The 25744-nt window shown below is 49.9% G+C and overlaps 1 protein-coding gene across 1 annotated transcript; it reads left to right on the forward strand.

Moving 5' to 3' along the window:
• The first annotated feature begins 12945 nt into the window (after window positions 1-12945).
• On the forward strand, window positions 12946-17852 carry Aldh1b1 (aldehyde dehydrogenase 1 family member B1). The gene is made up of 2 exons (XM_006973698.4): window positions 12946-13069; window positions 15659-17852. Exon 2 carries the CDS (start codon window positions 15668-15670, stop codon window positions 17225-17227), a length of 1560 nt encoding a protein of 519 aa, XP_006973760.1. The 5' UTR covers window positions 12946-13069; window positions 15659-15667; the 3' UTR covers window positions 17228-17852.
• The last annotated feature ends 7892 nt before the right edge of the window (window positions 17853-25744 follow it).

Consider the following 25744-nt stretch of genomic DNA (forward strand, 5'->3'; position numbering starts at 1 on the left):
CAAACAACAACAAATAAAGCCTCAGAGTGAGGGGGACGTCCCATAGTTCATTGACATAGTGACATTTTCAGGAACATTGAAACCAAACTTCTCAAGCTCTCAGAAGACAGGGGACAGGGACAGCTCAGGAGTCTGTGTCTCTCAGACTTTGTCTGCGGAGTTCTGGTACTACATTCAAAGCTCAGAGCAGGTGCATGGGCCAATGTCATCTTGATAGTTAAATGTTTTTCTACCTCTACCGCATGCTATATACAGTAACAGGAGAAACTGCCTATGGGTGCTTATTCTGCTCTGAAAGGCAGTGCAAAATTTCAAAATCCTCCTCAGGTTTTTCAGAGAAGAGCAGCATTGTAGCCCTGAGTGTTTATTTGTTTAGGTATGAGTGCTCTATCTGCATGTATCACTGCACGCCAGAAGAGGGCATCAGATCTCATTACAGATGGTTGTGAGCTACCATGTGGGTGCTGGGACTTGAACTCAGGAACTCTGGAAGAGCAGCCAGTGCTCTTAACCCCTGAACCATCTCCAGCCAAGCCTGCTTGCCTCTTCTGTGCTCGGTGGTGCTGATGCTCTTCTAGAGAGACAGTTTTGCAGCGCTCAGGAAGTTCAGGAAGAGACTGCAGCTGCTTTGATCCCAGTAATCAGGAATTAGGGGTGCAGCCTGGCCAGTTCAACTTGTACAGAATTGTGAATCGGGTTCTCAGGCTTTATGGAGAGTGGGGATAATTGTAACAGGGCCTCAGACCTTAGCACAACTGACTCCATGATGGAATTACCATTCAGGCCATGAAAGTCAGCATATAGACAGCACCACCGGACAAAACAAAAACAAAGACCTGATCCACCAAAGCCCACAGTTCTGGGAACGTCTCTAAATGCACTAATCCTGCTTCTGGTTAACTGTTCTTATTAACTGAAGTATGTCAACCCAGAACATGGGGGTTTTTTTTGTTGTTGTTGTTTGTTTGTTTTTTGTTTTTTTCTGTGCTTAAAAGCTCACCCTGAGAAAGGCTGAGTGCTACTGGGATCCTGAATACCTAATAAAGACTGATAATGACTTTCTATTGGCTTAAGCCCATGTCCCAGCAGTCTTCTCTGGTGAATACCCCACAACACAATGACTGTAAGAAGACAGGGTAGGTGAAAACCCAGCTCTGTTCAGCAAACCTGTGCCCTTGTCCCCTTCCGTCGCCCAGGATGTGTTGTGATTGAGTGTAATCTGGGATGCGTCTTCCATCCATTGCAGGGCTGTCCAAGCCCTCCACACCCCTCCTCTTCCATTTTCCTTCTACTGCAAAACAAGATTGAATGATGATCCACTCTCTCCCTCTGGGCACCGTGAAGCCTGTTAAATAAACATGTCTATTAAAGGCGTTGATCTGTCCCCAGCAGGCAGTAATTGCACCTCCAAGGCTGCAGATGCCATGGCTTGGCTATGGATTAACTCTCCTATCCACTCGGGCTCTCTGCCTGGCCAAGGGCAGGCTCCATCCTTCCTAGGCTTCCCTATAATCCGCTGCGTTGTGGGGGAGGGGAGAGGAGTATGAGGAGCCGAGTGGGGCGGGGTGTCTTTAATAATACCGTTAGCTCCTCACACTCCTCTTGTGCCCGTGAGGAACCTCTTTGGCTCGCGTCACCTATGACCAGGCAGCGTTCCTTTCGAGCTGGAAAACCTCACCGTAGCCAGACGAGCCATTTCCCACAAAGTGTGAGCAGCCAATGTCTGAGCCTGGGATGCGACTCCTCCCGAACACAGACATCCCAGCCCCCCACCCCTAAACCTCCACACAACTGGCGTGTGAAGGAGTGAAGCCATGGAGCCGCTGAGATGACTCAGTGGGCAAAGGCACTTGCTACCAAGTCTGAAGACCTGAGTTTGAACCTTGGAACCGACAGGATGGAAGGAGAGAGCTGGCCCCTGCGAATTGTCCTCTACCTCCACACACCACTGTGGCACATGTGTGTGCCCTACCCCAAGTAAACAAATTCCAATTTAAAAAGTTAAAAAAAATAATAATAATAAATGGGGGTGCTGGAGAGGTGGCTCAGAGATTAGGGCCACTTGTTCTTGCAGAGGACCCGGGTTCAATCCCAAGCACTCACAGGGTGGCTCATAGCCATCTGTCACTTTAGTTCCAGGGGACCTGAAGCCCTCTTCTGACCTCATCAGGCACATCCACACATACATGTAGACAAAACACGTGTACACATAAAATGAACAAATCTTAACAAGTTAAAAACAAACAAACTGACAGAGTGAAGCCTGGCCCAGTGTGGCAGACAGACAGACACAGGACCAGGCTCTGTCTTTCTGACCAGCCAGGGTCAGATATCCTGTGATACAGTGTGTGGAGACTCTCACCTGGGTCTGGCACTGGTCCTCCACAGGCTGTAGCTCTTTCCAGGCCTCCCAGGAGTCTGTTCCTCCCATTAATGGCAGAACTTGGGGTGTCCTAATCTGTCACCACTGCCCCCCCTTCTAGCATGGAGTTTTGGTTGGAGAAGTTGGCCTTGGTAGGATGGTTGTAACCCAGCTCTTTCCTCCAGCACGGGAAGGATTTCACCTGACCTGGCAGAGGCCTCGTTCCTGCCTCCAAGTCTCTGTAGATCTCTTCTGCCTGAATGTTTCTAGGCTCCCTCAGCCTGGGACCAGGACTGGGAAGGAGGGGAAGCTGAGAGCCCTTTGACCTCTCAGGGGTCACCAAGGGATGGGGTCAAGTAGCTTCTTTCACCTAGTTTGATGTCAGCCTTCTGAGAAGGACTTTATTCACATCTGAAATTCATCTCATCACCTCCCCATGAAGGGAATAGAGTACACAGTGAGGCTGATAGCCTGGGATCCAGGAGGCCATGCTCCCCCACACCTTATACCTACTCTCCTCTGTGGGTCTCTCTTTCCTGTCAGGCCCAGCATTCTGTTCTTGGGAAGAAATAGTCCACGATGTGTAACCTATGTAAACAGATGAGCAACGGGGAGCATATATGTTATTCCAACCCTGGGGCAATTCATTCTGTCAGTCTGTAGCTGACGCTTCACCAGGATACTGGCTGTTTAAAAAGGTTGTTTAAACATCACACCCAGCAATGTGGAAGGATCACTGCACCTGGTGCCCACAGTCCAGGCCCTTCGTCACGATCCCCCCACCCCACCCTGTGTGGTGGTCAACGCTGTCAACTTGATGAGACTTTAAATCACCTTGGAGACAGACCTCTGGGCATGTCGGTGAGAGAGTTTTCTAGGTTGGGTTAGCTGAGCTTAGAAGCCCCACCTTAATTCCCTGGGTGAATGGAAACGAGAAGGCATTGTGAGCCCCATCATTCATCTCCCGTCTGCTTCCTGACTGGCAGACACAATGTGGCCATCCTTCTCAACCTCCTGCCACCACGCCTTCCCTGACACGTGGGCGGCACCCTCACACTGTGACACAGAGGAAATCCATCCTTCCTGAAGGTTTTGATCAGGATATTTTATCACAGCTACAGGAAAAGCCACTAATACACTGGACCTCATTCTTCCCATCTCTACCATGGTGAGGTCTGGCCAGAAGCTCTCGTGGATCCTAGATCCCTATCTGAATCTTCTTGACCAGGCATCTGTCATCATGAGACTCCTTTAGGGACAGTGTTTCTCCTGATGGACCCACTGAGCCAGGGAACTCGGGAGCAGTTGTCTCCTCAGCTTGCCTGGTCTGAAGTGTGACGTGCAGTACTGAGCTCTAGAGGTACCGCTTGGGCTAACTGTCTTCTCTCTGAGCCTCCAGGGTTGTTCTCTGTCAGGTGAAGCTGATAACTCTGGTCCTCACAGCAGAGGAGAAAGGTCTTTGGCAAAGCTTCTTCTGTGTCCACAGAATTGGAAGTCCCAATGTTTTGGCTACCTCAAACAAAGACCACAGTTCCTAGCCTTCCTTATAGCCATGAAGACCATGTAACTAAGTTCTGGCCAATGAGAAGTAAGCGGGAAGAGTTAGTGAGAATGTTTCCTTTGGAGCAATTGGCTTGCGCAATTTGCTGTGTGCCTTCCCGTCCCTCCCTGTATCCCGCCTCCTGGAAGGTGGCTAGCAGCTGTGCTGGGTCATGAAGACAGTGCCCAGGACTGGAAACAACAGCATAGTGAACTGGAGAGAGGGCATACCTTTTCAAATCACTAACCTATGCCTTCTACCACTTCTGCTGTGGGCTTATTTCAAGACATCATTCCCATCTGAAGTTAGCCATGGCTGCTAGGGTCTCTGATGCTCAGAGATGACCCTAATTCTCACCTCCTCCCAGTGTGAGTCTCAGACACCTCAGCTTGATATATCAGGCCCTTCATGATCTGCTCCTCCTCCTCCTCCTCCTCCTCCTCCTCCTCCTCCTCCTCTTCTTCTTCTGTTTGTTTTTCAAGACAGGGTTTCTCTATGTAGTTTTGGTGCCTGTCCTAGATGTCGCTCTATAGACCAGGCTGGCCTCGAACTCACAGAGATCTGCCTGGCTCTGGCTCACGAGTGCTAGGATTAGGCATGCCGCCACCACTGCCCAGCCGATCTGCTCTTCTTACTGTCTGGGCCTGGGCTCTCTTCTGTCTTCACCCCACTGTCATGCTACACTACCCAGCCAGGAGGAGCTCCTTCCTCTTCCCTGTGGCCCTGGGTGCCTGCAGCTCTGTCTTCTCCGCATTCAGTTTTCCAGATTCGGCTGCAGCCTCCCTTCCTACGGAAGCCTTCCCCGTGACTGCGCCAGGCTCTATGTTGTGGTTTGGTCTCACTTCCTATTTCTCTGCTTTCTTGGCACCATCACACCATGAAAGAGGGACCTGCTGATTTCTACGTCTGTCTGCCTCCTAATCTGTGAGCCACCTGAGGATGGGCTCCATCTCCACACTGCCAAGGCCTGGCTCAGGGCCCAGCCTAGGCACACCGGCAGTGACAGGAGCTGCGGGAAGGGAGGCGCAGGGGTGGCAGATGCTTGCTAATGTGGAAGCTGCTGGGTCTGGTAGGGGCTGGGCTGAGGCAGCAGCCTTTGAACCAGAACGGGCTAGCTGGAGGCCGTGGAAGGGAAGGACGTTCTGAGCTGCCACTCACTGCTTTCCCGCTGACACCTCCACTTTAGCTCTGCTGGATCCAAAAGGCCTTGGCAATGTCGTTAGTGATAGAGCAGCCTTTCAGGCCAGCTCAATCAGCAGATGTGTGAAGATACACTGGGTCCCTGCCAACGCTTTGTACTTCAACCAGGGCCCTAACAGCTCCTGATAACGGGATGGGAAAGTCAACCGACAGCGTTTCACAAGCAGCAGATGTGCAGGGTTCAAGGTGTCTGACCTCGGGGCTCAGCCTGCAATGAACGTTTGTTAACAGCTTTATTTTGCTGGGCCCTGGGCTTCTAGTGGCTCTTTGTCCCTTTTTTTTTTTTTCCACAGTGATAAAGAAGCTGGAGAGGCTGCTGTGAGGCCCAGGGCCCAGGCCCTGACACCCAGCCTCCTGCCCTTCATGACACCTCTGTCTATTGAGTCATTGTTATATAATACTTAACATTGGATTTAAATAAAGACTGGGCCCCCAAGCATAATTATAAGGCTTGCAAAAGTAGCAAGTCTACTTCTGAGCCTTCACACAAAGAGGACACATTTACTGATTTGGAGATTATAACCTTTTCTTTTCTGTTTTGTTTGTTGTTTGGTTCTGTTTGTTTTTTTGTTTTTCAAGACAGGGTTTCCCTGTGTAGCTTTGGCTGTCCTGGAACTCGCTCTGTAGCCCAGGCTAGTCTCAAACTCACAGAGATCCACCTGCTTCTGCCTCCCCAGTGCTGGGATTAAAGGCATAGCACCACTACCGCCACCCAGCCTTTTCTTAGTTTTTAATACTTCTTAAGAAGAAGTTTGAATATTCCCACAATTAGCAGCAGTCCCATGAGCCCTCTGTGCCCATCAGCTGCCAGCACCGCTCCTTCTCAACACTTGCCAGCCTGGTGCCATGACGGAATCCCCCATCTACCTAGGGAACGAGCAAGAGACACAAACAGCAACCCAGTGATTTTCCAGCCTGCACTCAGGATTAAGGCACCCGGCCCTCCTCCTTCCTCAGACTCTGCCCTCAGATTTGGGGTGGGGCTTCTGGATGACCCACCTTTGAACTTCTTCCAAGTGACAGAAAAATGCCCATCTGTGATGGTGACTTGGTCTTCTGTCAGTAGTCAACAAACCTAGCTGCACCATAGAATCCACAGAGGAGCTTAACAATCCAACTAGAAACCGGAAGCTCACCCTGCCTAAAGCTGTCCAGGGCATAGGAGCATACAGCACAGCCGAGGACCGTTAGTAAATGGTTGATTCTGATTGATAGATGGCTCGGCTGAGAGGTTATTGTATTAGTCGGGGTTCTCTAGAGTAACAGAATTTATAGAATGAATCTCACCCCCCCACCCCTACCCCCCCATCCCTGCACACAACACACACACACACACACACACACACACACACACACACACACACACACACACACAGGAGATTTATAAGAATGACTGATTTATAGGCTGTGGCCCAGCTAATCCAACAATGGTTGCCTATGAATGGAAGGTCCAAGAATCCAGTAGCTGTTCAGTCCACAAGGCTGGATATCTCAGCTGGTCTTCAGTATATGCCAGAATCCTAAAGAATCAGACTCTAAGAGCTTCCTTCTTCCATGTCCTTATATAGGCTTCAAGCAGAAGGCATGGTCCAGATTACAGGTGGGTATTCCCATCTCAAAAGATCCAGATTAAACGCATGTATTCTTACCTCAAAGATCCGGATTAGAAATGGATCTTCCCAGCTCAAATTAAGCAAAAACTCCCTCATAGGGGCACCCTTATATTCTGGGGTTTTAGTTAATTCCAGATGTAGTCAAGTTGACAACCAAGGATAGCCAGCCATCACAGTCATCTTCTCCAAGGTGTCCAGGGATGAACTCAGGATCCTTCTGCTTACCCAGAGCATGGCATTCATCCCTACTAGATGGGGTGTTCAGTTCGGAATATAAAGCACAGGCTCATGGGTTGGGATACTCGAAGCCCACATAGCAGCACTACTTGGGGAGGTTGTGGATCCTTTATGGAGTAGGGCCTCCCTGGAGGAAGTGGGTTGGAGGAGAAGACATTGAGGATTACATCCGGTCTCAGCTTCTGTCCCGAGCTCACTACTTCCTGACTGCTGGTCTGATGTAAAGTTACACTTCACTGCGGTTAAGAGTGGCACTCACTGGTACAGCTTCCCCAGTCATGATGGGTCAAACCCTCTCAACCATAAGTTGTTCTGTCACAGCAGTAAGCAAAGAAACTAATACAACTTGTCTCATAGAGTATTGCATTTCTCTAGCTCGGCTTTCCCACTGTCCTTCCAGCTCCTCCAGGGTAGGATCACCAGTCAGAGCTCTCGTCTCATCTCCAGGGCCCTCCATGGTCTGGTCCCCCTCCCTCTTCTTCTAATGGGCCTCTTTCTTCTGGATTCTACCACGACTGTCTTCCCTCACTTCCTGGGTGCAGCCTGGCTCCTTCCACGTCAAGGCCTGTGCATCAGTCCTCTCCCGCCTCTCTGGCCCCTGCTTATCCTTCGGCATGGGCATTGCTGGGAGTGGGTTGTAAATGCAGAATAGAAAACTTTAACAAGTTACCCAGAATGTGTAGGATGGGGCATTCTCACCAGGTATATGCCTGGGATAAAGGGGAACACTGTTTCCAGAAGAAAAGAAAGGTGCCAGACAATCAAAGGCTGTCCACCATAATCATGGTGTGTCCCACAACAGAACTCTACTGACTAGCTGCCTTGTTCTGCGGTCAAGGCCATGCGTTGTGGAATATTCCTTTACACGGTGTAAATATATGTCACTGTGATTGGTTTAATAAAAAGACAAACAACCAATAGCTAGGCGGGATCTTAGGGGCAGAGAGAACACTGGGAAGAAGAAGAAGGACGGAGACAAGAAGTCAGCCAGATGCAGAATGAGTCGGACACACAAAATGGAATACCCGTAAAAGCCACGTGGTAGATAGACCGTAGATTAAAAGATATGCGTTAGTTTAAATTGTAAGAGCTAGTTAGAAACAAGCCTAAGTTATCAGCCAAGCTTTCATAATTAATAATAAGTTTCCGTGTCATGATTTGGGAGCTGCCAGACAAGACAGAAAAATCCTCCTACAGCCATGAGCTCAGATGTCTACAAGTCCTATGAATGAATCAGTGTCCTAGTTTTTTTTTTTTTTGTTGTTTGTTTGTTTGTTGGTTTGTGTGATACCTCAGTAAAACCCCCCACTCTATCCCCTACAGACAAAGAGAAGCTTAAACCAGGATTCCTAAGTGTAGATAAGAACTTAGACCCCTTTTCCCCAGGTGGCTGTATCTGCTACAGGGACTTTGGAAAACAGTCAGGATATTCGACCAAAAGACTAAAAAGGGAGGCGGGTTAAAATAAATTATATGGTCTGTGTCTTTAAGAACTAGCCTCACAAAGAAAGGGGAGCGCTCCTTCCAAACTCCCTGCTGTGAGTGAGAGATTTGGAAGAGCCTCCCTGGAGGCTTGTAAACTTAGAAAACACCTTACTTTTGCATTCTGTACCTAAAGTCTCCAGTGGCGGCTTTGGGGACATGATCTAGGCACAACAAGACCCTCACTCTATTGTCTCAAAAAGGGGGCCTTAGACAAAGATATCTTAATATAGATAGACCCAGGCCAGTTTCAAGTCCCCAGAAATGATGGCGCCAGCCCCAGGAACAAAAGAACAGAGTCAGGATGTCTGATGGTAACCAATTAACCACGAGATGCCCCTCTCCGGAGATAACATGACTAGACCCCCGGAGAGGAGTTATAAAACTCCTGACAGGGCAAACAGATAAGCTAGAATAAGATAAAGTCCAGGCCCGGGAAAAACTGGACCAATCAAGGATGGACCCGTACTAACCCCTTCCCCTCTAAGAAATTTTATGGATTTTGCCTGTAAAAACTAACTTCCCCAAGAAAGAGTAACTCTTCTCGGCCTCACTTGAGATGGCTTGAGTTGAGTTCCCTGTCATGACTTGTAACAGATAAACCTTGCTTTTGCATTCTGGTATGCTCGTCCTTGGTGGTCTCTCTGGGGGTTATGATCTGGGCACAACAGTTTGTTTAATTTTTGAGACAGGGTCTCACTAAGTAGACCAGGCTGGCCTCAAACTCAGAGATCTGCCTGACTCTGCCTCCAGAGTGCGGGGGGTTAAAGGTGTGTGCCACCACACCTCTGGATTTTTGAAAGCATCTTTTTTTTTTTAAAGTAATCAACCCGTGGTTTTTTTTTTAATTAATTAATTAATTTATTTATTTATTTTTATTATGTACACAGAAGAGGGCGCCAGATCTCATTACGGATGGCTGTGAGCTACCATGTGGTTGCTGGGAATTGAACTCAGGACCTCTGGAGGTGCAGTCAGTGCTCTTAACCTCTGAGCCATCTCTCCAGCCCCTGAAAGCATCTTTTTTAAAATGTCCAGTCCCTGCAGAATCCTCAGTGTCTTGGCCCAGCTGCATCCTGATTCTGACACAGAGAATAATGGGTTCAGTACAGAAAGAACCATGGAGTTCACCGGCCTTCTTTGTTTAGATTCTGATCGGCCCACGAGCCTCAGAGCTGGAATCTTCAGTTATTTCCTAGACACAGAAGGCTCTAAAAGGCTGGGGAATAGAGATTGTTGCCCTCCCTGAATCAGCTCAGTGTAAACACACCCTCAGTGCACATTCTCTGGTGCAATGACTCCCCTGGGGCTCGTGTTAGCTCACCCTTTTCCCATCAATCTTTCAACCAAACACTGTCAGTGGCACCAGGCCCAATATCTGTTACAGGCTTTTTATTAGGAAAAAAAAAAAATCCAAATATCCCTGAAAATAGCCAGTCTACTGCAGAACTAATTTGTGAATTTTATCTTCAGCTCCTTCAAGGTCATCATCTCCAACCAGGAAGTGTGATCCTGAAAGCCTGCCTGGTTAATTAGCATCTGACTGTGATGAGAAATCTTAAAATCCCGGTTATGTCCTGTCAGGAAGCGCTGCTCAAATGTACTTCCAGACCTGTCTCCTCTTGTGGTTCATAACGCTGCTGAAAACCTTGTGCTAACCCGGTTTTGCACATTTTTTTTTTGCACATTTAGCTATTTTCATCGAGTTTTATTTCTGATTTTTTGTCTCGAAGCCATTCACCTTTCTTTAGTGCTCATTGTATAAATTTAAATCTAATAAACATTTAAGAAAAAAATGTTCTTTTTTTTAAAACTTGTTTAATGCTTTTACAAGAGAACCCACCATTTTGGTGAATTCTGATGCCCACCAGCTTATGAAGTGTTCAGGGGTGGGTGTGCTGGAATTTAAACACAAAACATTCACAGGAAAACACATCTTTTTCTGGAAAAATTATGACGCACCCACAGAATCCACAAAGAACACTTAGACCTGTGCTTCCTGAGCATGGCTAGACATCTGATCGTCACACAGACATGGGGAACTTAAAAAAACAAAAAAACCCTTGGCTCTCGCCTCGGCTAGTGACCTTGAACCTGGAGCTCAGCCTTGGGGATGATAATTTGCTCCATTGCCTCTTGCAGCTCTGACCCACAGCTGAGCTAGCTGAGGAACCACTTGCTAGTTCATCCTGGTTTGAAGTCCCCTTCCCCAGGATTCTAGCAAGCAGATGTCTGTCTGTAGGGATGGCTAGATTCCTTATTCTCCTCCAACGAGGAGAGCATCCACCTTTTAAGGCAGACCTTCCCAGGCCTGCTTTGTTTGATTTTGTGTTTGGTTGTGTGAAGGACAGGAAGACGGGCCAGAAACCTCTCCCGCTGGGATCCAGTTTGAGTGTGCTACTGGCTGAGAGTCAATAAATGTCACCACTGCTGATGGAACCCAGAAGGCCTGGAGAGGCGATGCTCCTTATCCTGAAGACACCCCAAACAGGATGTTCAAAACAACCAAGAACTCTGCTTCCTTAGGGCTGCAATGGCCGTGGCCTTGAGCTGAACTGTGTTAGCATTCCCTTCTCATCTCTAGCTCCTAGCAATGCTGCTTATAAAACCGTCTTAGAGTTTCATTTACAGAGAAAAATTCTTTAAGTGAAGGTCACTATGTAGATCGGCTCAAATACTCCTACTTGTTTTTTAAACTTTTCTTCATCTTTACGCCTTATTGTAAATTACATCCTTTGAACAAGGTAACTTGGACCACAGAGTCCTATCTGTCTATCTATTTTTGTCTATCTATCTATCTATCTATCTATCTATCATCTATCTATTATCTATCCATCCACCCACCCATCTGTCTATGGTCATTGTAGAGACACCTAATGAGAGCCTTCCTTGAGAAGCCTATATCCACACTTAGGTATGTTTGGTCCTTTTCCTGTGAGTCTATCTCTATGAATGCCTCCACTTAAATATGTCCTAACCCTTATCTACATCGAAACTCCCCTCTCCTTCGTAGTCAAGGGTCTAGCTTTAATTGAGCAGAAGTCCCCAAGGAGGGAAATTCCTCACAGTGTTGGGGGCATTTCTGAGCTCTGTCCCATCACCACTGGTGCTTGCACTCAAAGCTCACATGTACTAGGTGAGCTACATGCCCAGCCCTGCTCTTGCTTTGAAATTTTTCTCCTGGTGCCCGGAAACGCCCCTTCACTGATCTGGCTTTGCCCTCTGGCACTCCACAGACCCTGTCTGGTCTTGATTTTCAGAGACTTGGAGGGCATAATTTGTTTCTTGATTCTAAAGGGTGAATATTCCAGGGCTTTCATCCCCCAGGATCTTGCACCAGCCTCTCCTTGGCTCCCTGGTCCTTGTGACTTCCATGGAAAGATCTAGAAGAGACACACCAAGTGTAGAGTGTTGGTAAAGTTTAATCACTGAGCAGTAAGGGATTAGGCAACGGCCAAAGGAACCATGGGAGAGCAGAGCGCTCCTAAGGGTGAGAGCAGACAGCGGTCAGAGACCACTGTGCTGGCCCATCTCTGGGGAAGCTTTATACTATTTCTCAAGTCTCCAGAGCAGGCAGCTGTTTCTGAGGAATGTCTGTCCAGGCGATAGACAAGTCCATTTGGATTCACTATTAAAAGAAGGGAAAATGGTATGTCTTTGCTCTTTTCCAGAAAGCTTGAAGCTAGGCAATATCTTGTAAGATAGCTGTTTAGATATCTATTAATGACACCCCACCCCAACCTCAAGCAGTGCAGAGTACTGTCTCCACCCAGGATCGGAGTTATGACAAAGATCACACTCCTATGACCCGTAATAAAGTCCTGCAGTTTCAAGTCTGATCCTGTAAGCTGTTGATTATGAGGGTGGTGAACCCATTCCTGATGACCTTCAACTCTGCTAATTTGTAACTAGCTACCTAACACATCCAGGGCTCTTCACACTATGTGGCCTCCAACCTTTCCCAGCGGGAGTCGCTTCCATTGTCTTCTTGACTGCATTGTAGGTTGGTTTTTAAATGTGTGTTATTTTTTAAATTTCCAGTTCCTGCAAACCTCTCAGGGTCTTGGCCCAACCGTCCATCCTCAGTTCAAAAGCAGAGACTGAGGAGGAGTTGCCCGTTTTTGTTTGGAGTGTCTTCGATCTGCTCGTGCTTCTCAGAGCTGGGATTTTCAGTACTGTTGTGGTCTAACAGGCTCAAAAGTGCTGATCAATCACCACTCCATCAGCTAGGTCTGTCAATGATTGACATTTAAGGACTGGTCTCCAGGATGGAGCCGGGCTGTGATCCTGGGAAAACCCTGGCCCTCTTTGGGTCCCTCTTTCCTTTGCCAAAGGAATGTCCCTAGGCTCTCAGACTTGAGCTTCCTACTTCAAGGGAGACCAATCAGAGACCTCTGGAGGGTGCAGGAGGCTGGGCCTAGGATGGCGAGAAAGAGAAATCTGGGTGCCTGGCCAAGTCTCCTCAGTAGTGGGCGGTGCCGGGAGCAGGCGGAGCTTAGCTGGCAGCGGAACCTCATTGGTGTCCCAGCGGATGCTCGGAGGCGGGGCCACACCGCAGCCGGACAGACCCGAGAACGCTAAACCGTACTAGGACTTGATCCTGAGACTCCGATTCTGAGGCCGAGCCAGCCGCAGGTAGCTACCGCCGCCCTCCCTCCGCGCTGGGGCACGCCACCCCTTCGGTCCCCGAAAGGCAGGTCTCCCCCGGGTGTATTTGCAGGGCCCTTTCCCTCCCCGTTCCTATCTGTCCCTGGGGGACACTGGATGGGCTGGGAGAACACAGACCTTCCAAACCTCATCTTGGTTCTGTTCCTTCACCCTCGCCCACCTGGCCCACTGTCGCGAGAGCCACTGGCCCTAGTGGAGAGGGTAGGACCCGAGCACCCTTCCGCTCAGGTGGGTGTTCCCGGGTCCCCGACTGCAGGCCTTTAGATCAGTGGGCACCGAGCATCTGGTATTCGGGAGGAAATGCAAACTTAGGCTTTTGGGAATCCAAGGGTAAGAGGCTTCTTCTGTCCTTTTTAGAGTAAAGTGGGACAACCTGTGACCAGCGATTTGACTATATGCAAAGCTTGGATCCTGAGCGCTGAGTCTTGGTGTGACCTAAGAGCAGTTTGCTATCCTTTAGCTGGGACCACCCTCCCCCTTAGCCCTCCTCCAACCTCACTTCACACACAAACACACACACACACACACACACACACACACACACACACACACACACACACACACCAGGTTCCCCAGAGAGGGTGGGTCAACATTGATTTCTGTGTGGCTAGGGACCTAGCTGGAGCCTTGCTTTCCTGAATGAATTCTTTGTTCCTCTCCCTGCACATGGGAGAGAGGGTGGAAAGTGCTGGGGGTCAGGGGTCAGGCTGGTGCAATTATATTTTGCTGCTGGGTGGAGCAAGACTCAGGTGAGACAGAAAAGGCACAATGATTCTATCCTGGCTAGAGATTAACTGTATAGCTGAGTGGGAACTAGAAACTCTACTTAACAGTCGTTGAGGGAATTATCGCAGTTGTTTCGAAGTCTGCTGTTTTCAGAGGCTAGTTGACAGTACTCAGACCCGTCTCAGCCGCTGATTGACTTGTACCCCAGAAGACTCAGCCCCTTCCCACTGTGCGGCGCGGGCTGTGCCAGGCTGGTTTCCGAGGCCTTGAGTAGCCCGATGCCCACCTGGGTGAGGTGTGTCAGATTTTATACAGGGAAGACCCCATTCAACGTCACCCTAGGGGGCTCTACAGGTGAGGGAAAAAGGGTCCCAGATCTCTAGGGTTCTTGCTCAGGTCCCAGGCCAGTTCCTCGGTGGCCTTTGTGGAAATCTCTATGTTCCCTTAGCCTGTCATTCCGTGTGTCTATTGAGTAGCTACCGTGTCTCGGGCATAATTCTAGGCACCAGGACCAAACCTAAGCAGAGGCCTGAATCTGATGGGAGAGCAGAATTAGTAAAGGGATAAGTAAGCGTTTGTGTTGCTGGTTTGTTTTGTTGAGACGGAGTCTCTGAAGACCAGCCTGGCCTTGGACTCCCAAGTGCTTGTTTGGTTATAGTCGGGAGTTAGAGCATCCAGCCAGATTTGGCCAGAACTAAGGAAAGAAAAGTTCTTAGTTTCTCTTGGCTTTGCCTGTAGCCACACTAAAATGTTATAGAAAAGGTGAAGCAGAGGCCAGGAGGTGTGCTTATGCAGATTTTAGCTGTGATACAAATCATTGGAACTCTGAGTATCTTCTGAGGCTCCCGGGTATTGTCATTCACAGAATGGGGCTTCCGGGGGAAATTCTGTTCCTCACTGTCCCTTCCCTCTGGGTCTGTAACACTAGCAGTGGATGGAATGACAGCAACAGAGATCCCTACCCCGGAGGAGCTTAACCGTACTAACATACACATGTAAAATCTGTGTGGCCTATGAGACTGAGAAACAATAATGTGGGGGTCCAGAGGGCAGTTCCGGTGTTCCAAGGTTGGTTTGTTTTTGTTGTTGTTTGTTGAGATGGAATCTGTCAGGTATCAGAGTTTGTCTTCAAATTCACTAAGTAGCCAATGATGGTCTTGAACTCCTGATCTTCCTGTCTCCACCTCCTAAGGTGGGGTTACAGGGATGAGCCCCATCAGTGACTGAACCCGGGGCTTTGTGCGTGTTAGGGAAGAATTCTTAGCGGCTGGGCTATATCCCTGTCCCAGTTCCTGATTCTTGTGTTCCCAGACAGGGAACTGAGCAGAAACACACAGTTATAGCAGAAGCAGAGGCAGGCTATTAGGGGACGGCTCATTTCTAAAGAGGAGGAGACAGGGCTGGAGAGAAGAGGTTTAGCTGCTCAAACATTAAAGGTTCACAGAGGACACTGTGCTTTCTGCCTCATTTCCATAGCGTGGGCTTTTTCTCAAACGTTCTATCTGTCCACGTACGTATAGCTTCATGCCTAGCATGCCTCATTAGCACCTCCAGTTTCCATCCAGAAATTGTGATGAGCCATAGGTCAGCTATAGGTCCCAGACACAGCAGCAGGAGGACCAAGAACGGCTTTGCAGAGCAGGTGATATCTGACAAGAGACCCAGAAGAGGTGAGAGAGTGGGCTAGACTTGAGGGGCACATGCTGGGTAGACTAGAGAGTTATTCAGGCCTTTGTACCCCACAGCCTGTGTTTTAGGAGGCCACGCCCCTTGGTTAGCCCCACCCACTCTCACCTGTTCACCTTGTTTTTTTTTCCTGTCTGCTCCAAGTTTCTCAGCATGTTGAGCATCCGGCTCTTGACTCCCCGGCTTCTCTGCCTCCAGGGCAGAACTACCTGGTACTCGACCGCCGCTGCTCTCCCGAACCCGATCCCAAACCCAGAGATTCGCTACAACAAGCTGTTCATCAACAATGAGTGGCGTGATGCAGTCAGCAAAAAGACCTTCCCCACAGTGAACCCCACCACAGGCGAGGTCATCGGGCATGTGGCCGAAGGTGACCGGGCAGATGTGGACCTGGCTGTGAAAGCAGCTCGGGAGGCCTTCCGCCTGGGGTCCCCGTGGCGCAGGATGGATGCCTCAGAGCGGGGCCGGCTGTTGAACCGCTTGGCTGACCTTGTGGAGCGGGATCGCGTGTACTTGGCCTCCCTGGAGACCCTGGATAACGGGAAACCTTTCCAGGAGTCTTACGTCTTGGACCTGGATGAAGTCATCAAGGTGTACCGTTACTTTGCTGGCTGGGCCGACAAGTGGCATGGTAAGACCATCCCTATGGATGGGGAGCATTTCTGCTTCACCCGGCATGAGCCAGTGGGTGTCTGTGGCCAGATAATCCCATGGAATTTCCCACTGGTCATGCAGGGCTGGAAGCTGGCCCCGGCACTGGCCACAGGCAACACCGTGGTCATGAAGGTGGCGGAGCAAACCCCACTTTCTGCCCTGTACTTGGCCTCCCTCATCAAGGAGGCAGGGTTTCCCCCGGGAGTGGTGAACATCATCACTGGGTATGGCCCCACGGCAGGAGCAGCCATAGCCCAGCATATGGATGTGGATAAAGTCGCCTTCACCGGCTCCACCGAGGTGGGCCACCTGATCCAGAAAGCGGCTGGTGAGTCCAACCTCAAGAGAGTCACCTTGGAGCTGGGCGGGAAGAGCCCCAGCATCGTGCTGGCTGACGCCGACATGGCGCATGCCGTGGAGCAGTGCCACGAGGCCCTTTTTTTCAACATGGGCCAGTGCTGCTGCGCAGGCTCCCGGACATTTGTGGAAGAATCCATCTATCCCGAGTTTCTCGAGAGAACCGTGGAGAAAGCCAAGCAGAGGAAAGTCGGGAACCCCTTCGAGCTGGACACCCAGCAGGGGCCTCAGGTGGACAAGGAGCAGTTTGAACGAATCCTGGGCTACATCCGGCTCGGTCAGAAGGAGGGGGCGAAACTTCTCTGCGGTGGGGAGCGTTTTGGGGATCGCGGCTTCTTCATCAAGCCCACAGTCTTTGGGGACGTGCAGGATGACATGAGGATTGCCAAGGAGGAGATCTTTGGGCCCGTGCAGCCTCTGTTCAAGTTCAAGAAGATCCAGGAAGTGATTGAGAGAGCCAACAACACCAGGTATGGCCTGGCTGCGGCTGTGTTCACCCGAGACCTGGACAAGGCCATATACTTCAGCCAGGCCCTGCAAGCTGGGACTGTGTGGGTGAACACCTACAATATCGTCACCTGCCACACACCGTTTGGAGGCTTTAAGGAATCCGGCAACGGGCGGGAGCTGGGGGAAGACGGGCTTAGAGCCTACACGGAGGTGAAGACTGTCACCATCAAGGTTCCAGAGAAGAACTCCTGAGATCGGCCACCTTGGAGGTCCAGCCATGTCCTGTGGTGCCACAACATCTAGCCAGCAGATGGAAAAATTTGATTTTAGCCCCGAGTTCCAAATGAAGTGTTCCAATGAGTGTCCACAAATAAAGTGGTTAAATCAAAGCTCTTCTGTTTAAAGCAGAGATGTGGCTGGGCTCAGAGTGCTACCCACCTCGTCCCCAGGTCCCAACCTCACTGATGACTTTCAAGTTTATTGCCAGGAAACCTTAGGAGTCTCCAGAAGGCATATTTAAAGCCGTTGACTGTAGCCATAAAAAGGAATGATGGATTATCCAGGTGCGACCCGAATGAGCCTCAAAAGCAGAATGCCAAATGAAAGGAGGCAGCTTCCTGTTGAAATGTCCAAACCTGTATCCGTAGTAGAGAGTAGATCCGTGGTTGGCAGGGACTGGGGGGCGGGAATAGGGCATTGACTGTTATGGATATCGGGCTCCTCTTGGGGAGGTTTTGAAAGTGTCGTGGAATTGGGCAGTGGCAGTGGACATGGTTGCACAATGCTGCAATTGTACCGATTTGCTGTCAAATTATACACTTAATTAGGGTGTGGGAATTCATTTCATTTTAAAATTAAAATAAGCTCTATTTGCAAATCTGTCTCAATTTTTTTCTTTCTCCTGAACATTTTACTGTCTCTGGGCCTTCGTTTCTGGGTTTCTCTTTGATTTCTTTTGGCCGATGACCAAGTGCAAAGACCCATGGGAAAATGCTGTAGTTTCTGCCCAGAACAAATTCATACCATTTAGGGGTTTCCACTGCCATTCTCCTAACCTCTACCCAGCCACCTCACTGTGAGGGCTTTGCTAGCTTCATTCCTCAGAGTTCTCTATTTATTGCCACTCTTGTTGCTTATACACACACACACACACACACACACACACGGCAGTAGTCATGGCAGATCCTGGCCTGCAGGTCAAAGTCAGAAGCTGAAGCCCAGCTGCTTCCTTGTCCTCTGTTGTTGTAGATCATGGTGCTTACAAATCACTCCATATTTTTAGTTTGCTCATAGTGAATGCCATTCCTGTGAACGCTACACTCTGTGAATGCTACAGTCTGTGAACGCTACACTCTGTGAATGCTAGTCTGTGAACGCTACACTCTGTGAATGCTAAACTCTGTGAATGCCACACTCTGTGGATGCCACAGTCTGTGGATGCTACACTCTGTGGATGCCACAGTCTGTGGATGCTACAGTCTGTGAATGCTACAGTCTGAATGCTACAGTCCATGAATGCCACAGTCTGTGAATGCTACATTCTGTGAATGCTACATTCTGTAAATGCTACACTCTGTGAATGCTACACTCTGTGGATGTTACACTCTGTGAATGCCACACTCTGTGAATGTTACACTCTGTGGATGCCACAGTCTATGAATGTTACACTCTGTGAGTGCCACACTCTGTGAATGCTACACTCTGTGAATGCTACACTCTGTGAATGTTACATTCAGTGAATGCTACACTCTGTGAATGTCATAACCTGAAAGCTACAGTCTGTGAATGCTACAGTCTGTGAATGCTGCACTCTGTGAATGTCATACCCTGAAAGCTACAGTCTGTGAATGCTCAGGGAATGCTGTACCCTGTGAATGCTATGCCCTGGTTATCTTTTCAACAACCTGTCATCAAAATGATTTTGTTTTTCAGAACTTGCTATGTAGCCGAGGATGCCCTTGAACTTTTGATATTTCTGCTTCCACCTCCCAAGTGCTGGGATTCTAGGTGTGCACCACCACAGCCAATGTCAAGAGGTGCTGTGGATCAAGTTCAGGGCTTTGTACGTGCGAAGCAATCTCTACCAGCAGAACTGTATCTCCACCTTCCTTCGCTTTTGTAATGATGGCCGTGACTTGGGGTTGGGCTGAAATGGCTTCTTGAGGACTGTTGGTTTGTTTGGGTCTCTCTTTTCCCTTCCTGGGACTCCCTTCCTGTGAGATTTCTCTAAGGCGGACATGACCCTGGCTCAGTGTCCTCCATGTATTTCTCTTACGAGGCCATTGCAGCCATCTCTGCAGCCATAAGTGCAACCCCGTTTCGCATAGTAGTGAAGGTTTCTTATGATGACGGTTCATCCTCACTGTCACCCTGACTGGCTGTCTCAGCCTCCCAGAGACGTTATAGCTAAGATGGGAAAACCCACCCTACACATAGCTAGGCCTGGGGATTCAGACTAAATTAAAAAGGGGGAAAGAAGAAAGCCGGATGAGCATGACTATTGGTTTCTTCTTCCTGACTGTGGACACAGTGTGACAGGCCACTTCACATCCCACTGTCATGGGTCCCCTGCCAGGATAGACTGCATCCCCTCAGACAAGGAAAGGGGGGTTTCCTTGGTCATCAACCTTCAGTCCAGCATGTGGCCCGCAAGCTTGAACTGTGAGAGCTGCTGTAGTTTGGGAGCCATCCACGCATCCGTTCCTCCTTTCCAGACTCCCACCATGCTCACACTTGGTCAGGTGCTGTGCCGGGCGCCTTCACACGCTGCTTTGACCTTAAAACAGTGCTGTAAAGCGAGGCAGTTGATGTGTGTTTGTTAATTTTTCCAGTAAGCAGCGGCGGAGATTGAGAGGTTTCCTTTTTTCTTTAAAGGCATATTTATGTGTATGTATGGGTGCCTGTGTGTGTGTATGTCCCTGTGGGTGTGGGTGCCTGCAGAAGCCAGAAGAGGGCAGCAAATGCCTGGAGTTGGAGTGACAGGCTGCCTGACATGGGTGCTAGAACTGAACTCGCGTCCACTGGAAGAACAGCAAGTGCTCCTCCTAACCATGGAGCCATCTGTCCAGCTCCAGAAGGTTTAATACACAGCCTGTTGAGGTCAGTTTTCTATGAGCATGCTCTAGGGGCCAGACAAAGGGGTGTACTTAGGAGCCCATCTGATCAAACCTCTAAGCTAAAGTCTGTGGCCCCCAATCCACCCGGTGCTCTAGTCCCACCTGCCCTGATCAGCTCGATGCCACTGAGGAACTTTCACTTGGGTTGGTGTCGTTATGGGTACAAGGCTGACCTCTGGTGGTCCTCACTTCTACTAATTTGCTCAGATCATTCATTGATCTGAAGGAGGAAAAAAAGTCCTCTGGGACCCGTGGGAGAAAGTGAATCAGACAAGACTGTTACAGGAGCTCAGTCTGTAAGTAAGACAGCTACAGGACAGGGCGACAGGAGCAGAGGCCAAGATGTCATGAGCCGCGAGAGGAAAGGAAAGTACTTATCAAGTACCCACAAGGCACCACTCACCCAGAGCTCCCGTCTGCTCTCAGGGGCTCCCTGGGAGATGCACCCACAAGGCACCACTTATCTGGAGCTCCCATCTGCCCTAAGGGGCTCCCTGGGAGATGCACCCACAAGGCACCACTTATCTGGAGCTCCTGTCTACCCTAAGGGGTTCCCTGGGAGATGCACCCACAAGGCACCACTCATCTGGAGCTCTTGTCTACCCTAAGGGGTTCCCTGGAAGATGCACCCACAAGGCACCACTTATCTGGAGCTCCTGTCTACCCTAAGGGGTTCCCTGGAAGATGCACCCACAAGGCACTACTCACCCAGAGCTCCCATCAGCTCTCAGGGGTTCCCTGGGAGATGCACCCACAAGGCACCGGCTCACATGGAGCTCCTGTCTGCCCTCGGGGGTTTCCTGGGATGCCACCAAGCATTTGTTAAGCAGCTAGGCAGGGTTAACACAACCTGGGCCCCTTCCTCTCCACTCAGCCCAGGGCAAGGCCCAGCACAAGTGAGACACAAGACCCTGGTGGGTGACAAGGAGGAGACACAGCGACTGGGAAGGGGCAGGCCTTTCTGGGAGAGGGAAGGCCAGAGCCTGTAAGAAGCACAGAGATGGAGAGACAGGTAGGCTGTTCCCACAGGAGCAGGGAGGCCGGGGAGGGAGGTAGTCAGGGGTTGGAGCACTCTGCCCCTCTAGGAAGCCCTGGCAAGTTTTGGTGCCTGTCCTGTACCTCGCTCTGTAGACCAGGCTGGCCTTGAACTCACAGAGATCCACCTGCCTCTGCCTCCTCAGTGCTGGGATTAAAGGCGTGCGCCACTGCCACCCGGCACCCTGGCAGTCTTAAAGGGGTAGGATCATATTGAATTTTTAAAGATCACTCTGTTTCCATGTGGACAATGGACTTGGGGCAGATTGTGTAGGACACTGTTGCTCTGTCCACGTGACACTAACCCGAACAGGGTGTGGCGTAGTGGGAGATCCTGACCAGCCAGGACAGATTGGTGCAAGAGGAGAGTCAAAGGTACCCCCTTTGGTTGGGGCAACTAGGTGTGTTTGTGTGGGGGTGCCAGCTACTGCAAAAGGGAGCCTTGGAGCTGGGGATATAGCTCAGCTAATAGAGCGTTGGTTTAGCATGCATGAAACACTAGTACCACATACAATCAGGCATGGTGGCACATACATACCCATAATCCAAGTACTCTAGAGGTGGAGGCAGGAGGACCCTAAGTTCACGGTCATCTTTGGCCATATATCAAGTCTGATATATCCTAGACTGCATGAGAACCTGTCGGGGTGGGGGGTGGGGAAACACACAGGAAACCTTGCTGGAGGAGCATGCTTGGGAACAAGGGGAAGGTGACCTGCTGGTCCATTCATTTATTCAACACAATTACTAAGTGTTTCACTGTGTCCTGGGGATTGTGCTAGGTGCCGGGGATGCAGCAGGGAACTGGACACACAGTGTATGCATCCCAGCTGATGGAGGAGGGAGACCATAAGAAAAATACAATGAATACCACCATCCGGACAAGGCGCTGGTTCCAGGACCCTAGTGGACATACACATGTCTCTCCTGTCAAATGGTGCCATGTCTACATCTAGCCTGACACATCTTCCCGGGCACTTTACAGCCAGCCAGGGATGGACACTGCAAGAACTCTCTCTGCCTGTGAGGACCAGACACTTCTCACCCAGGAGGCCACCGAGTCGGAGCTCACAGGCAGCCCTGACCTATAATGGAATTCACGCTCCAGGGGAGAGGAGTTGGCCCCACTGAGCCACTGTGGCAAGCATGGCGCTGGGCTCCATGTCCTGAATTCATTAAGCCGCAGACACCAGAGCAATGTGGTTTCCCTTAATTAATTAAAATATCACATAATCCGCACTCTCTGATTTAACGTTCATGAGGCCCCAGTGAAGGCTGAGAAAAAGGAAAGTCATTAGAGGAGACTGGTCCCCGCTGGATGACTCTGATTGTCTGGCCTACATCCTCAATCTTGGGGGACAGGAGGGCGGCATTTTCTAAAGATAGGAATTAATTTCATCGCAAAACCTGTTGGAAAAATATCCACCGTACTAAAACCCAGCCGTTCGGTGGTTTTGCACAGAAAGTGAATACCTCTGGAGTTGAATACGGGCTTCAGCACGACTGTGGCACCCCTCCCTGTGGAGAACACTCCAGCTCCACAAGACACCTTTCAGACTGTTTCATCTGTGTATGTGTGCACACATCTGTGCAGATAAGTAAGTGTAAGGCACACGGTATGCAGGTTCACACACGAGTGTGTGTGCCTGGGGAAGGCAGGGGACCTCAAATGTCATTCTTCAGAACTGACCTTATTTTTTCAGACAGGGTCTCTCACTGGCTCACAGCTTGCTGATTAGGCTTAGCTGTCTAGACATTGAGCCCCAGGGAGCTAGCCATCTCTACCTCCCCAGTTCTGGGGTTACAGGCTTGCACCACCATGGCCAGCTTTTTAATGTGGGTTCTGTGGATCAAACGCAGGCCCACACACTTGTCCAGCAAGCACATTAATCTCCCAGTTCACTTATGCTATGTTTTTTTCCTATACATGCCTATGATAAACTGAGTTTCTGGCTTGAGCATAGTAAGCATCAACAATAATTTTAAAAAAGTTTAAAATATGTTATAATTATGTCAATGTTATCTCTTTCTAAATTTCTTTCGGGCAGCTGGTGGTTTAGCCTTCAGAAAGCTCTCACTGGGCACCTGGCAGGAACCTGGCTCACATTCTATTCTCCCACCTAGTGACTTGCACCTTCTGGTACTCTATCCCCTCCCTCACTCTGTCTATGAAATGAGAGCACAGAGTTGTGAGTGAATACATCACTAAAATGCATGAAAATACAAATTCAGGAGACTCAGATGAACCAGGCTGGGAATAGTGGATGGTTAAGGCTGGTTAGAAACTACAAGTAGGGGGCTGGAGAGATGGTTCAGCAGTTGAGTGCACTTGCTCTTACAGAGGACCTAGGTTCAGTTCCCAGCACCCACACCATCTGTAACTCCAATTCCAGAAGAACTGATGCCCTCTTGGTGAGTACTGCATGCAGGTAGTGCTCAGACATACATGCAAGCAAAATATCCATACATACTCAAAACAAAAACCCTGCAATCATTACCTTGCCTCGAAAAACAACAACAACAACAAACCCCTGCAAGTGGGACTAGGCATGGTGGTGCACACACCTTTAATTCAAGTACTTGGGAGGCAGAAGCAGACAGATCTGTCAGTTGAGGCCAGCCTGGTCTACTTATGGAGTTCCAGTCCAGCCTAAACTATACAGTGGGACCGTGTCTCTACGCAACAATAAATCAAAAAAACTGAAAATGGGGACCAGGTAAGGAGGCAACCACAGCCCAGGTGGGAGAGGTGAGGAGGGTAGTGTGAAGTAGCTAATGCAAGCAGAAAAACGGGGGACAAGATGCACACAGGACGACCAAGATGGCTGGGTAGGACCTGGATCCAGCATCTGAAGCAGCATTCCCAGGGTGGAGGGAGCAAGGAGTCCACCCCTAAAGACATTTATTATCAGGGTGCAGGGGTTGCAACATCATGAAATCTACATAAGCAGGGTTGAGTGCATAGGTGGATAATTGTGCTTCCAAACGGTGACAGTCATGGCATGGGTTCTGGCTCTCAGAAGGGGTCCTTGAAGCTCCCAGAGTGAAAAGCCACTGGGCTGAACAATCATGCTGATCCACTTTTTGGACATTGGTGAACATTCCGGACAATGCAGCATGTATTGTTTACCTACGTTACTCAAGTGTGACACAACCCAGCCCCAAAAGGTCCCGACACTCATCCCTTCCACCAGGGGCTCCTGCATCCAGTGCAGATCTGAGGTCACCATGTGATTCTGCATGCTGCAATTACTACCATCACGTAAGCAAAGTATGTCTATCACCTTCTCCATAGCCAGGTGTCTCCAAGGTGACATCCTTCTGATGTCATGCCACTAAGCATCTGAGCATGTCATCTCCTATCCTCTCAGTTCACAGGGACATTGACAGCAGACTCTCACACATTATAATAACCACGATGGGGGAGCTGAGAGAGGCAGAAAGGGACAACTCTGGTGTAGACACAAACAGATCCCCTGGCAGTCCCAGCCCCTGACAGCAGCTTCCAATTTCACTTCTGATTTTACACAAAGAAAGGGTCCCCACATATCCACTGGAGGACACAGGGGCCCCCAAGTGAAGGGGACTTGCCATACAGTGAATATGCACATGGATATCATGTTTCCAGATTCTCAGGCTTGCCTCCCTCTGCATGTGCAATACACAAAAGTGACATCACAGCATTTCAGAGGCAGATCTGCTAGGATTAGAGGCAGAAAATCCAGTTCTAACAAGAACTCCAAACGCAAAGGCTGACCTAAGCAGCAAGAGTGTGAGCAGAAGCTGAGGAGAACCTCGCACCCAGTGGGTGTGGCAGCGTCTCCTCTCCCTGGTTCAAGGTCATTCTGGGGAAAGTGAGCCAGGGAAGTAGCTCTGAGTTCTGTGCTGCTCAAAGGCCTTCACCTCTGGCGGAACATCTGCTCCTGGGCCTGGCTGCTGCATCGAGGCAGGGAGGGCAGAAATCCTTGCTTTTCCCGCCGTGGCTGGGCCCATGCATGGGACGGTGTCTTGTGAACTTTCAGGCCTGTCCGCAGTGAGGGACCCCAACTCTGATGGTAAAAAACTGCAGGCAGCCGGGCGCCTGGCTGAGGCAGAGGCAGGTGGGTCTCTGTGAGTTCAAAGCCAGCCTGGTCTACAGAGTGAGTTCCAGGACAGCCAGGGCGACATAGTGAAACCCTGTCTCAAAAAATAAAAAATAAAAATAGAAAGAAAGAAGGGAGGGAGGGAGGGAGGGAGGGAGGGAGGGAGGGAGGGAGGGAGGGAGGGAGGGAGAGAGAGAGAGAGAGAAGAAAGAAAGGGTGCGCAGTCACCTAGAACCTGCAGAGCAGAGAGCAGATACTCTCCTTTTTCTTTTCCTCATTAAGGGGGGCGGGACGGAGAGGGGGGCTTCTGCCTGGGTAAGGACTGTACTGCAGTGTGATTCCACCACCTACAGATGACCCCCGGTTTCCTTTCTTCAGTGTGACGAGCAGAAGTCAGGTATCTACTGTCCGTCTGCTGGGAGAATGCTGGGGTAGCGAGTGTACAACTTGGTCAGCAGCCCCTGCCTCTGGCAGAGGGTCCCACAGACAGCTAAATCCCCTCACAACGGGAAGAGGAGGAGCAGGAGAGCCACCCG

This window comes from Peromyscus maniculatus, chromosome 2 (genome assembly GCF_049852395.1).
Source record: "Peromyscus maniculatus bairdii isolate BWxNUB_F1_BW_parent chromosome 2, HU_Pman_BW_mat_3.1, whole genome shotgun sequence".
Taxonomy (NCBI): domain Eukaryota; kingdom Metazoa; phylum Chordata; class Mammalia; order Rodentia; family Cricetidae; genus Peromyscus; species Peromyscus maniculatus.